General features: G+C 44.0%; 1 protein-coding gene across 2 annotated transcripts; it reads right to left on the reverse strand.

The window, feature by feature from the left end:
* Positions 1–947: 947 nt before the first annotated feature.
* On the reverse strand, positions 948–4,650 carry LOC131925255 (cytochrome c oxidase assembly protein COX20, mitochondrial). 2 transcript variants are annotated; one of them, XM_059280551.1, is made up of 4 exons: positions 4,570–4,650; positions 1,811–1,925; positions 1,660–1,723; positions 948–1,170 (listed from the first exon to the last, which is right to left on the reverse strand). In XM_059280551.1, exons 1-4 carry the CDS (start codon positions 4,606–4,608, stop codon positions 1,035–1,037), a joined length of 354 nt encoding a protein of 117 aa, XP_059136534.1. In that variant the 5' UTR covers positions 4,609–4,650; the 3' UTR covers positions 948–1,034. The 2 variants fall into 2 exon arrangements, with proteins under 2 accessions (XP_059136534.1, XP_059136533.1); XM_059280550.1 differs by lacking the exon at positions 948–1,170 and having other exon boundaries at positions 1,190–1,723.
* Positions 4,651–10,774: the final 6,124 nt, after the last annotated feature.

A 10,774-nucleotide genomic window follows, 5' to 3' on the forward strand; every position in this document is an offset into this window, starting at 1 on the left:
AATTATGCCTGGGAAGCGTAGGTGTGGTGTGGTACTTAGGCTGTGACCCAATGAAAGTCACCTATTAGAGGAGATGCACACCCAGTTTCTGAGGAAAATGGAAAGTTACCAAAGGTTTCTGGCAAACATGGAAATTGTGGCGTGCAGGGGGCTCAGTTGTCATTGTTTGGATGGGATGACAGTAGGTTTAATTAAGCTGGGCATAGTAATTCATTCCTCCAATACCAACACTGGGATGCTTGCAAAGAGACTGTCAAAGTACAAGATTAGAAACCTTAGTGCTCATGGAAGTATATATAATGGCATGTTGCAGGCAAGTCAATAAAACTAAAAGCTTTGTGGCTCTTTTTACCAGTTTCTCCAGTTGTGCTGCTGTGAAACTGCACTTTGTAAGTATCGAAGATACTGGAAATGATAGCAGCCGAGAGAGGTTTCTCTTTCACGGTAAGATACAACTGCAGTATGATAAAGCTGGAGAACTTAAATCAGCAATTGTTAGTAAGTTAAGTCTGAGAGCATAGGAACAAACACTGTGTACACAGCTTGTTAGAATACTAGATTGACCATTTAACCATCGACATGCTGCAAACTCACTTATCAATGGCTTAAGTCCTAGGGTGGCTACAGCTGAAAACTTTTAGTAGCACATGTGTACAAACCGTTACTGACTGGTAGTTACACAAGTCTGCACCCTGGCCTTCATGGTGATCAAAAGGAAAACAATCTTTCCTGTTTAAGGATAGATAGAGAACAAAATAGTTTCAGACATTCATTCTTCAGGTCATCATAACAGTCATATAGGACCAGTAATGGGCTTGTTCAGGTACAATTTCTCCTTCATTCTGGTTTGTTTTATTGCATTTGACAGATGTATAACAAGCATACTGTACTGGCGTCCAAGAGCAGAAAAGGTTCTCATGCAAGTGACACAATGCAGTTCACACATATTTATAAGAGCTTTTTTATTGTATACAATAAGACATTTGTGGTTGATCCAAAGGAGTAGTTCTCTGGGTTTCTAAGCTCAAGGTTGCTCAGCTGCTGTTATTGCTCTTGATTTTTCTTTCAGGATCAAGGTGGGTGCTTTCATATAAAATCTTATTTTTAATTCCTTCTCTGGCAATTCTTTCTTGGATTCTTTGCTTAGCAAAATTATACCTACAATGGAACCTTGTAAGAAGGAAAAATGAATTACTAGTTCTATATGAATAACCTAAGGGATTTTAAGTAGTTTTATACACATTTCCAAAATGACTAACCCAAAGCTGTATTTAAAGGTGTTCTTTCAAAATACAAATTTTTTTTTTAAAGTACATAAAATGTAAACTTAGTCACCTTAGATTAATTGTATCTATTGTAGAACATGATTATTCTGCCATTCATCTGTTCAAACATTCAATAGTCATAGGACAGATTTTGATAAATAACTACTTAGCTGAGTGTGGTGGCTCATGCCTTTAATCCCAGCAGCACTCAGGAGGGGAGGAGGCAGGCGCACAGAGAAAACACCTGTCCACCAATGATTTCTGAAGGTGGTGGCGGTGCACACCTTTAATCCTAACACTTGGGAGTTCAAGACCAGCCTGGTTCCAGGACAGCCAGGACACAACCCCTGTCTCAAAAGAAATCTGAATTTCCTGGAATATCCAGCAAACATACCAGCATCCTAAAGTCACCAGGATAAATCCTCCTACTCCAACATCACATGATCTTCTAATTCTACCTGTCAAAAACAAGCGTGGTCAGTATAATTATGTTCTATGGAGGAAATGTTTCACCACAGAAAATGTTCTATAGGAGAAATACTTACTGGTCACTAAGAAATGTCCAAGTCCAGCCACAACAGATCCTAATGAGCCATAGAGTATAGATTCTCGTGCACATGGAATGTTCTCAACATCTAAAATTCCTAGGAGCTTAAAGGTCTAGGATAAAATGAAAAAGCCTAGACTGAACAAGAAAATAGTTTTAAGAGTTAAAAGTACTACAATAAACACCATTTATTAGTTACCTGACTTAGTGTGCTATATCTATCATTTTGGGAATCCCTACATTTGAATATAGTGCTACTTAAAATTCACTCTGTGAACATAGTAATTGCAAGAAATAGTTAATATGGTTGTACGTACTTTAGTATTTGACCTCTAGTATAAGGTAACCAAATATTCGTCCAAGGATATCTGCCACTCACTGGCTCAAGGATGGGATGAAAACCAGACTTTAGTTTTGATATTCTTAGCCAGACACCTGGTAGTTTGTGATTGTAATCCCAGCAATCCGGGAAACTTCCAGCAAGACGGCTGCTGTTGAGTCAGAGGTTGGTCTGAGCCCCAGGATTAAAAGTCTCAAAAGCACAATTGCAATATCAAGATTGCAATTTAGAAATGTAGCATGTGCTGGATCCCAGCACTGGAAAAACAGGTCTGGATAACTGAATGTCGTCTACAATGCCATTCAGTGCAGCTAGAGGATTGCATAAGACATGGTACCTACAATGGGAGGTGATGACCGTGGGGGAAAGGAGCAAAAGTAAAAGGCAGGTCAGATCCTTTAAAATGGGGGGTGGGGGTGGGTGGAGAGCTTGAACCTCACCTGTCTTACACCTTTGTCTCAAGGATCTGCTTGAAGATGAAATGTGACTTGATTCTCAGTAAAGTAAAAGTATGCTTTCCCAGATGGCTTCTGTTTTGTCTGTTTCTGTTTTTTGCTTGTATCACACACCAAGCTTTGTGGGCTGTCTTCCCATACAGAGTTGGAAAGTGTCTCACCATTAGATCACATAAAAAGTAGGTCATGACTTAGTGGGGGATTCATTGCCCTAAACTGGAGACACTGAACACCCCTCACCCCTAGAAATGGTTTGCTGTAGCAGAAGAATGATGGGGGTAGTTACAGCATTCCTTTGCATCCAGGACATCATGGAATGGAGTCGGTGCTATTGATGGGAACTCTAATGTCAAGAAATTGTATCACCAATGTCCTTTACCTAATCCAGACCTCCTGTGATAAGCACTGCTCAGACAGTTCAGATGAAATGTAGATAGTACGTTTGGGCTGGCTCAGCCCAGGCTGGCTGTTCTTGAGGGTACAGGTTATCCCAAGCTGCCTGAATGGTGTCTCCTTAACTCCAATCTCAGGGGACACTTGGTCACCAGGCATACGCACAAAAATACCCATTTAACTTTTAAAGAGAACACCCTAAGTGGTGCTGCAAAGGGTCACGTCTGGCCTTAAGCTTTTATGACAAGTCCCCCATGGTTTCCCAATAACCTTTTTGTGCTTACCAGAGTCCTGCCTAGGATGTTACAGGACAGTAGCTGGTGGCAGTCCTGCCCTAAGGTTTCTAGGAGTTGAATTCTGTCTTATCAAGTGGTGTGCTGAGCCATCTCACTAATACAACTCTTAAAGTCAACATCCTTAGCCAAATTTATCGGGGGCTATGGAGAGTTCTTATGATATATTCCTGTGGCCTGCGGCACAAAATTACCACTCTTCTCCCTTTTATGGCAAGATTACTAACGCCACCTAAATGGCCTCTATTATCAACAGCACCTGCATGGCAGGGTAATAACTGCTGGCAAGGCCTTGCAAGATACGTACATTTAGAATTCAGTTCAATCTCAACATTCATTTGGAACAATTTACAGTAATGGCTTGGCTTGTTATTCCACTAGCCTGGATGTGCCCTCCTTTTATGTAGATTTAACATTTCTTCCTCGTGGCTCATGTTTTTCAACTAAATGCTACTTACACGCTTCCCTGTTAGTGAAACTTCGCTGTGCTTATTCATTTTGTAAGCTGATAAGTATTTTCAAAGTATTTTTGTCATATCCACGTGAAGTTTCAGCAAGTCTATGTGACATAGTCTAGTCTTGAAGCAAACCACGTTTTACCTTTGTTGTACTACCAAACTATCATTGGAAAAGTAATACTTTAGATCTCTAATTCATAAAATGTGTCTGGTGACATCTTTTAGACATTTCACCATGAGCTTTTGATTTTACTTAGAATGCAATCGTAACCGCTGCTACCAAGGAAGGCCCATATGCTCTGCTACGAGCTTTGTATCACGTTCTCCACTCCGGGCACACCTATCTGCTCATAGCCATTCTAAGAAGTATAGCTGTTCAACTTCATAAAGAGCAAAGACTGTCCGTTTGGGTAATAGAGCCCAATACATGCAATACTCAATGGGTTAGGGAATCTACCTTACCTGAGTGTGCGCGCTTGCTTGTATGTTATGCAAGGAGACAGACTGACACATTAGCTGGCCTAGAACTCATGCTGCCTCTGCGTCAGCCTCCTAAGTGCTGAGATTACTGGTACGTGTCACCTCGCCCAGCTCTTGGGGAAAATTTTCATGACCCTTCTACTACCGAAGTACAATACGGTGCTAGGTTAGGACTAGTCGCCGTTTTCATTCCGATCGCTCTTCGCTAACCTGAATCAATTGCAATTCGGACACTCACATGCGGGATGGGAGGACTAGACCGCTGGAATAGCTCACGGTCATGGGGATAGGACTAGAACCGGGGCGCCCTCCCCCGCGAGAACCACGGCGTGCTTTACCTTCTTTTCCGGCTCCTGGGGCTCCCGCGCGGCAGCCATGGTGCCAGCCGTCAGCCCCGCCCCGCCCAGGCCCGCGACGGAAGCGGCAGGCCCCGCCCACCCGCCCGCGCGGCGGCCGCCATCTTAGGGAGCCTTCCTGAGGCCGCGCCGCCGCGCTCCGCGGCCCCCTCCTTTGTTCCGTGGGACCGTCCGCAGTTTTTCCAGCCCCGTAACCGCCCGTCAGGAATGAGACGGCAGAGGCGGCCACCTAGAGAAGCGCCACCGGCTCCCGTCTCGCAAGCGGGGTAGCCCGAGACAGGGAGAGCCGAGAAACTCGGCTTCCCCCAGCCCCGCCTCCGCCTCAACCGCCATTTCCAACCGTTGTGCGCGTCCCCGTGCCGGGCGCCGGGCGCGCGCCGAGGGCGGGGCCGGGGCCGCGCGTTCGGCGCCGCTTTGTCCTCCGAGAGGGCGGGAGTCCGGGGTTGACGGCCCGCGCGCTGCCGGAAGTCGCCTAGCCCTGTTTCCGTAGGCCTCGTCCCCTACGTGTCCTTTGTCCCGGCTCTGGTGACCTTGGCAGCCGCCGCCTCCCCAGCCTCAGTCCCTGACGGCGGCCTCCCGGCGCTGCGGACCCGCGCCCCTCCCCCGCCCGCCCGCTCGCCCGCCCGCCCTCACATGGAGGAGGTTAAAAATAGCAGCAGCACGCTGCTCGCGTGGGGGAGAGCCAGGACAAAATGGAGGCGGCCGCTAGCGAAGGGACATGCGTCAGGCTGCGCGTGTCTCCCGCCGGGAGGGAGGCCGCGGGGGGATGCGACGGCGACACAGCGGGAGGGAGCCCAGGGCGTGTGTGTCGGCGGGCCTGGTCCAGCCAGTTCGGCAGCGGCAGCGACGCCGCTTTCGGGCTGAAGTCCTGGGTCCGGCCTGTGGCCGCCTCCTTTGTTTACCTCTCATTCCCGATTCGGCCTCTTCCGTTCCGAGCGGTCCTCCCCGGAAAATGTTCCAGCCTGTCGTTGTGCAGAGTCATGCTGCCTTTGACGCAGGCAGCGTGCTGCACAGGCCGTGCCCGATAGTGGTAGCTGGGAGGATGTCACCCTGACCGTGACGGCTGCCTACTGTCTCTTCATGCTCTTTAACTGCTTTCCGACAGTCCCAGGGCGGAACAGTGATTTATTGTGTTTCTGTGTCTATGCGTGGTAGAGTCTGTATTTTTAAGTTCTTTTTTTTTTAAGAAACAACAGTTATAAAGTGTAAAAGGCTCTAGGGAGTATAACAGGAACTGCTGTATTGACGGCTTGGAATGCTCTGCTGAAATTCTTGACTAGCCAGGCTTTGAATTCTTTCCTGGAAGGTAATAGTTAAGGCTGTAATATTCCGTAAAGGAGAGAGGAATCCTTTTGAATTCCTAATTGCGCTATAGAGGACATAACTGGAAAAGTACCGAGGAAGTAACTTTGCCATTTTATTTATGACTGAGAAGTTGCTAAAGTAGACTGACTCGGAGTCCATTGCACTTACGTTGAATGTTCTCGTGGATTCTCTATATTACAGGTTCTTAACTTAACAAAATTGCATAAAATTCAGTTTCTTTGTTAACAATTGAGAGTGAAAAATAACACACTTAGCTGTCACCTCTTCCTCTCCCTGAAAGTGTAGATGAAGAAAACCAATTTCACCTCAAAGGGAATAGAGTTTATTCTGGAGCCAAATATGAGTGACCATGGCCCAAGAACATGGATTCAGACTGTCCCCAAACCACATTCAACAATAGTTTTATGAAGTTTATATGGTAACAAATGGAAACATCAGGTAGGCCTTTTATGGGATATCTCTGGCTATCGGCTCTCGATTTTATATGATGACATTCTTAGTCTTTGGAATTGGTGGAAACTAGTGTTCTGTTTGTACATTCCAAAAGGACAGTCACAAGGATGTGTGGCTAAACATAGAAGTGGGCGATGAATGGCTATTAAGGAGGCTAAGGATAGCCTAAGATACTTTGGCTCCAGGCCCGCAGCATTCCATGTCTCTACTATCACAGTTAAATCAATCGGCCTTGTAGAATTTTTAACTCAGGAGGGAGGTGTGTGGCTTTTTTCCCTTGGGAACTATAGTTCACAAAGGAAAAGAGCAGTTTGTTGTGTTTTTCCAAAGTGTTTTCCTTTTCTTAGTTAAAAATTATTGCACGAATACATAAACTTTCAGTCCTTTAAAATAATGTGCAGGTATGTTGGATTTGGGTATGTTGACTCCCACCTGTAATCCCATCATCACTCAGGTTGAGAGAGTCTGATTTCTGTGATTGTTGTGATTTCAAAGCTAGCTACAGAGTGGGACTCTGTCTCAATAAACAAATTGATAAATAACTCACTGGAGGGTTTTGACGGTGTAGCTCAGTGGGGAATATTTGCTGACCCAGGGCCTGTTTGGAGTTTGATAGCCAGGACTGTTAATACACATACACAAATCTGAAACCTTACCATAACCTGCCAGAATACATGGGGTAAAAAGTACAGCCTCCAACCTATTGTAAACATCTTTTTTACACTCATCTCTGTGTGATCGTAGTGGGCCTGCCCTGTCGGGTTTCTACCTTTGGTCATTCTTGACATTTTTTCCTGTAATGAATGCAGTTGTGATATAGCAGAAAGCAATTGTTTACAGAAGCAGAGAGATAAGTTAAATGGCAGGGAGTTAGCCTTTAGCTCAGGGTCATATTGTTTAGGAATTTGGGGCTGGTCCAGAGACCAGTTTACCTTAGGAATTTATATGGCTGGTCCAGAGACCAGTTTACCTTAGGAATTTATATGGCTGGTCCAGAGACCAGTTTACCAAGATAGTTTTAGTATTCTTAGGAATTTTTTGATGAGATGGCATAACTGTAGTTCAGTAGCCTACTACACTTCTGTCATGTGGGTCGTAGGAATTGAACTCAGGTCTTCAGGCTAGGCAACAAGCTGCTGCGCTGTCTCACCAATCCCCCTACTTACTCCCTTCATAAGAATCAACTTTTCGGGCTGGAGAGATGGCTCAGAGGTTAAGAGCACTGACTGCTCTTCCAAAGGTCCTGAGTTCAAGTCCCAGCAACCACATGGTGGCTCACAACCATTTGTAATGAGATCTGGCACCCTCTTCTGCACACACAGTAAACAAACAAACAAATAAATAAATTTCTTAAAAAAAAAAAAAAAAGAATCAACTTTTCAAAGCTTTTGTGCACTTACGTAGAATTAGCTGTAGCTCCATGGTAGAACATGTGCTTAACATGAGTGAAGTCTTGGGTTCCATCGTCAATGGATCAATAGTTGTGGTGGTGTTCTTAATTCACAGCTGCTCTATCCAAACTCTGTATGGCTATTCTAGTTCAGTTGCTTTGCTAATCTTGTTTATGGAATTTTTCAGTTTTCAAATATTTAACTTTTCATGAAGGGTCACATCTGCCAACATATTCTCTCATAGTTCTTTTTAAAAACTATTTATTTACTTGCAGGTATGTGCACTTTGTGTATGTTAGTGCATGTCCCATGGTGTAGACCAGGCTGGCCTACAGAGATCTGAACTACTCAGAGATCTGAACTCAGAGATCTGAGTGCTGTGATTAAAGGTGTGCTCCACCACTGCGCAGCTTTTAGATTTGATGTCTTGATCATAACCTAGAATGCTTGAACCATGTGGTCATACTCATTACCTATTTTTCCTTGTTGCTGTTGAATGTTGATTGCAGTATTTAATCAACTTTGTTCTGCTTGGTCGAGTCTATGGATTATGCTTTCCACTGTGTTTACTGTCTGTTCAGATCAACTGCCTATTTATGGTTTTTAGGAGACAGGGTCTCACTATGTAGTTTTGGTAGACCAGACTGGCCTTGAACTCATAGAGATTCATGGATTTAAAGGTGTGAACCTCCACAGACAGCTCTTTTCATTCTAGTGTTCCCAGTACCTTTTGTTGAAGAGGCTGTCTTATCTCCAGTGTGAAAAAGAGGTAGCTGAGGCTAGAGAGATGACTCAGCAGTGAAGAGCACTTGCTGTTCTCAGGATCTGATGCCCTCCTCTGGCCTCTACTAACACCGAAATACAAATAAAGGTAATCTTTTGAAAAAATCAGATGACTGTAGCTGTGTGGGTTTATTTCTGGACCCTCTATTCTCTGTGTGTTTGTTTATATGTAAGCATACGTTTGTGTAGCCAAGACAGGGTTGGATATTCCTATAATACCAACACTCAGGAGATTGAGGCAGGAGGATTATTGAGATTGAGGCAAGTCTGGGCTACAGAGTGAGGTTTAGGCCAATCTGGGCTGTACAGGGAGTCTGTCTTCAAAAGGAGAAGAAAAAGAAAAGAAAAGATTTTAGTGTAGATTTAAATGCAGAAGTTAAAAGGGGAATGTTTATTAGGAAAAGGATAGTTACACACACCCAAGAAAAGTAGGTTTAGGCAGAAAGAAAGGGCATGGGCACTCAGCATTTAAGTAACTGAACAAGAGCTATGTATGATTTTGGTGACTTTTGAAGTTATATTGTCCATATCACTTAAAAGATTGAGTGAAATGTTTTGGTACGCTTAGATTTATCTCAGAAACTTCTTTAGTAAATGAGACCATACAGTAGTTTATGAAGTACACTGTACAGAGGACAGACTGGCAAGACCAAAACATGTCACAGAAAGTCAGAGGAGGCCTACTGTGACCGGGTTACCAGGAGGCCAAGGCACATCATTTGCTGCTTGTGAGATTCTCCACCTTAAGCATTGTTCATAGTATTCTTACTTGAAATCTCCCTCAGAAAGGAATGCTGAGAAAATGTCCATGCAGTCATCTTCATAGCAATTTTTATTAGCTATATAGAAATCCATGGCTCTCTGCAGGCACAACTTAAACTAAATTCTGGCATGAGGGGCTGTTTTCCCTTCCCATGCTTCTTAATGCCATGGTGGGGCCCACATGTGGTTCCCTGAGATGGCCAGGTAAGCCAGGATCTCAATACACAAAGTATGGTACCTCTTCTTAACTGTTGGGCCTACAGAGTACCAGCTGTGAGGTGTCTTAGCTGTAATGGACAACAAAAGCAGTATTATTTCAGATCTGAGCACAAGTCAGGCATGGTGGCTTATGCCTACAATCCCAGAATTTAGGAACCTGTAGGAAGATCACCATACATTTGAGACCAGCCTGGGCTACATAGCAAGATCCTGTCAGAAACAAAAATCTGGATATAATAATAGGTATTTTATTTGCAAATCATTAAAAAAAATTGCTAATCCAAGAACTGTGCAAAATTACAGTAATATAGTCTGTTAAAATGAAACAAGATTATTCTAAAATTAGAAACAGGAACTGTGGGGAGGGAGGGGAGTATAACTTGGGGTAGAGAGCAGGAAGTAACATGGGTAATGCCCTGGATTGGATTCCAGAACCTAAATAAGCAGATCAATAAAGGAAAATTAGAAATGTAATTTTAAAAGATAGCCTTCATTTCCAATAGCTGAAATGAATGCTATTTTAATGTGGATTAATTCTGGATACTTTTATTTCAGAAAATTCATGTAAGCTCCAAGTTGATGGAATAACTTAATGCTATATCCATCTAGCTTCGGCCATCAACCTTGGGCCTATTTTCTTTCTTTCTTTTTTTTTTTTTGTTTTGTTTTGTTTTGTTTTTTGTTTTTCGAGACAGGGTTTCTCTGTGTAGCTTTGCGCCTTTCCTGGAACTCACTTGGTGGCCCAGGCTGGCCTCGAACTCACAGAGATCCGCCTGGCTCTGCCTCCCGAGTGCTGGGATTAAAGGCGTGCGCCACCACCGCCCGGGGCCTATTTTATTTCATCTATCTCTGCCTTTAATTTTTTTCCTTCTCGCATGTGTATGTGAAAAAGTGTGTGTGTGTGTGTGTGTGTGTTGGGGGATTGTCTGCGATCACCATGGCTAGCAGAGTATCGATCTGAGGGAAGGAAAAGGCAGTTTGGTCAACAACGCTAAGTAGCCAGTGTTGATTCAAACTTTGGGAGTCTGACCCCAAGTACTTTAGGTGTATTAAGCACAGCACAATTTGATGAAAGGTTTCCTGTGATAATTAATCCAATCCTGTGCACACGATAATGCCCAAAGTAAGCTAAGTAAAGATTGGATGTGATGACATTGAAACTCCGTGTAAAGCACACGTGACCACCCCTTCCATAAAGATGGGTTCTAGAGAGTGAGAAAAACAGGCTTACAGTAAGAGTCTGGGGAAGCTGG

This window comes from Peromyscus eremicus, chromosome 15 (genome assembly GCF_949786415.1).
Source record: "Peromyscus eremicus chromosome 15, PerEre_H2_v1, whole genome shotgun sequence".
In the NCBI taxonomy this organism is placed as follows: domain Eukaryota; kingdom Metazoa; phylum Chordata; class Mammalia; order Rodentia; family Cricetidae; genus Peromyscus; species Peromyscus eremicus.

Coding starts and splice junctions, on each gene's coding strand:
- LOC131925255 (XM_059280550.1), bottom strand. CDS start 4,608: ATGGCTGCCGCGCGGGAGCCCCAGGAGCCGGAAAAGAAG. Junction 1,926..4,569: donor CCCAGGAGCCGGAAAAGAAG/GTAAAGCACGCC, acceptor ATTTTATCCTAG/ACCTTTAAGCTCCTAGGAAT. Junction 1,724..1,810: donor TGGACATTTCTTAGTGACCA/GTAAGTATTTCT, acceptor TGTTTTTGACAG/GTAGAATTAGAAGATCATGT.